A 2,824-nucleotide genomic window follows, 5' to 3' on the forward strand; every position below is an offset into this window, starting at 1 on the left:
TTAACAACTATTAGTATAAATAAAACATTCTGTCATCTTTTAATAGCAAAACACATTAAAGCAGACGTGTGTCCAAACCTCCTCCACTAACACATCCGTTTCTATGGTGCTGTCATCAGCTCGAGGCACAGCGGCACCCTTACTAACTCCATCAGGCACATTTAAGTCACTACAATCTTTTCATAATCCCCCATCGTTCAAGAGTCAGGTATCTCTGAAGATTTCCAGAGTACTTTTTCACACACATCCAAGTCATGTAGTTGCAGTACCTCGACCGCAGCATTGTCCAACTCATTCTGAGTCGCTTGTCTGATGGATCCTGTGTTCTGCTGTTTTAACTAGTCCAGCTGGTGCTGGAGGACCGAACACTGGTGATGGACTGCACTGTGCTGAGACAGATTTTGTGTTATAGGCTTCATGTTATGGACGCACAGTGTGAGCACTCAGGTCGCATTAGAGCATCGGGCCGTATAGTGTGAGACCCTGCATCGTGACCTACAAACTTCTAACCCCTGTGATTCACTCATACAGAGTCAAACATGCTGAATATGAAGAGTAGTATCATTTAAACTCACATGATTATCAGCCATAAGAACAAATTCAGATTTATATTGATGTAAGGTATATAAATGTAAGTACAGTTTGAATCAGTGCAATATTATTTTCACACATCAATGGACCACTGAACTTCTCAGCTTCTAAAATGTAAAGCCTCATTTAGAAACTACACAAGTACATATAATGGTCAGGGATCAACATGAACCTGTCTTCTCTATTTGACTTTAATCAACTCTGCAGTGGCTCCAGGTCCAAGACAAAGTCCAGCATAGAGCGGCTGAGTGAATGTGGTCTGGACTCTGTGGAGGAGAGTCATGGTTTCAGAGACGCTGTAGAAAGACAGAATACCTGCTCTGTGATCCAGGTACACTCCTACTCTGGAGGACCGAGGACCTGAGAGGACAGTTTGGACTTTGTTGTGCAGAAATATATATCTGTTTGTGTCACAATGTAATGCCCAAGATTTGTCATTCCATCCAAATCCACATTCATCGCCCGTCCCTGCTCTGCTGATATTCTTGTATGCAACTGCGACATAAACTGCTCCCCCTCTCCACTCCACCTCCCAGTAACAACGTCCAGTCAGACTCTCTCTACTCAGGACCTGACGCCATACAGTGAATCTGTCTGGATGATCAGAATAAGACTGTTGTTGGTATATAAATGTTACTTTTCTGTTCCCTTCAGATAATAACAGATATGCGTTTGCTGTGTTTGGATCCAGTGTGATTTCACGTGAATATTTTAAGAATCCAGCTCTGGTCTTTGGCTCTGGTGGTGACAGTAAAACATCCTCTTCAGTGACTGTCAGTGAGATGTTTGTCCATTCCTCTCTCAGAATGTCCTGTAGTTTATCTCTGGTCTCTGACACAGCTGCTGTCACATCCTCAAAGTAGCTCAGAGGACGAATATTGATGCTGGATGAGTGTGTAGACTCACTGAGTGCTGACAGTGAGGGGTAGTTGTGTAGAAACTGGTTGTGATCCTCTGTGTGTGAGAGCTGCTCCAGCTCGCCGTCTTTCCTCTTCAGCTCAGCGATCTCCTGCTCCAGCTTCTCCTGAAGCTCTTTGACTCGACTCACTTCAGTTTCCTGCTGGGATCTGACCTGCTGCTTCACATCAGAGCTTCTTTTCTGGATGAGACGGATCAGCTCAGTGAACATCTTCTCACTGTCCTCCACTGCTTTATCAGCAGAGCCATTGATGGCCTCCACCTCCTGTTGAAGCAGCTTCACATCTTTCTCTCGCTCCTGGATTCTCTGCTGGATGTTTAGTCGTCTCACCTCGAGCTCCTTCTGCTTCTCAGTCCTTTCTGCTGCAGCTGGGACTGTTTCATGGCCTTTATGTTCATCCATTGTGCAGAGATAACAGATACTCTGCTGATCAGTACGACAGAAAATCTTCATCACCTCATCATGACGAGAGCAGATGTTCTCCTGGAGCTTCTTGGAGGGGGCCACCAGCTTGTGTTTCTTTAATGGAGCTGCATCATAGTGAGGTTGGAGGTGTTTCTCACAGTAAGAGGCCAGACAGACTAAACAGGACTTGATGGCTTTCAGCTTCCTCCCAGTGCAGACATCACAGGCCACATCTTCAGGTCCAGCATAGCAGTGATCAGCTGGAGCAGCTTGGAGTCCAGTCTTCTTCAGCTGCTCCACTAAAGCTGCTAACATGGTGTTTTTCTCCAGGACAGGCCTCGGTGTGAAAGTCTTCCTGCACTGAGGGCAGCTGTGGATTCCCTTCCTGTCCTCTTCATCCCAGAAACTTTTAATACAGTTCCTGCAGTAGCTGTGTCCACAGGCTGTAGTCACCGGATCCTTCAGTAGATCCAAACAGATGGAACAAGAGAAGGTTTCTCGGTCCAGCTGAACTCCTTTCTGCGCCATTTCTCCTCTCAGTGTCAGTGACTGTGTGAGTTTCACTTCCTTATAACTGAAACTAGTCTGAGCTCTGATCTCAACAACATGTTTCTGCAGTGAATGGAGCCTGTCAGCTCTTACACGTCACCACATGTTGGTTACACCCATCTTCAAACTGCAGATCTGAGGGGGAGGGAACGAGGAAACACGTGGACAGAGAGGAGGTGCTGTGTTTAAGAGCAGGAAGAAGAGGGAGGTTATCAGGCTGTGCTTCACTCCAGGAAGAGGAGCAGTTAGAGAGTGAAACTGTGTGTTTAACCCTTTTTATTTACTGCTTCTTCTATATAAATAATTTTTAAAAATCCAGCTTTGATGAACACTGGACAGAAATGTCTCAGGTAACAATAA

At 45.5% G+C, this 2,824-nt stretch overlaps 1 protein-coding gene across 1 annotated transcript; it reads right to left on the reverse strand.

The window, feature by feature from the left end:
• Nucleotides 1-463: 463 nt before the first annotated feature.
• LOC113018381 (tripartite motif-containing protein 16-like) lies at nt 464-2,622 on the reverse strand. The gene has a single exon (XM_026161448.1). The coding sequence runs from the start codon at nt 2,441-2,443 to the stop codon at nt 773-775; it is 1,671 nt and encodes a 556-aa protein (XP_026017233.1). The 5' UTR covers nt 2,444-2,622; the 3' UTR covers nt 464-772.
• Nucleotides 2,623-2,824: the final 202 nt, after the last annotated feature.

This window comes from Astatotilapia calliptera, unplaced genomic scaffold (assembly GCF_900246225.1).
Source record: "Astatotilapia calliptera unplaced genomic scaffold, fAstCal1.2 U_scaffold_73, whole genome shotgun sequence".
In the NCBI taxonomy this organism is placed as follows: Eukaryota; Metazoa; Chordata; class Actinopteri; order Cichliformes; family Cichlidae; genus Astatotilapia; species Astatotilapia calliptera.

Bases quoted from the DNA above. Each gene is read 5' to 3' on its own strand.
- LOC113018381 (XM_026161448.1), bottom strand. From the start codon at position 2,443: ATGGCGCAGAAAGGAGTTCAGCTGGACCGAGAAACCTTCTCTTGTTCC.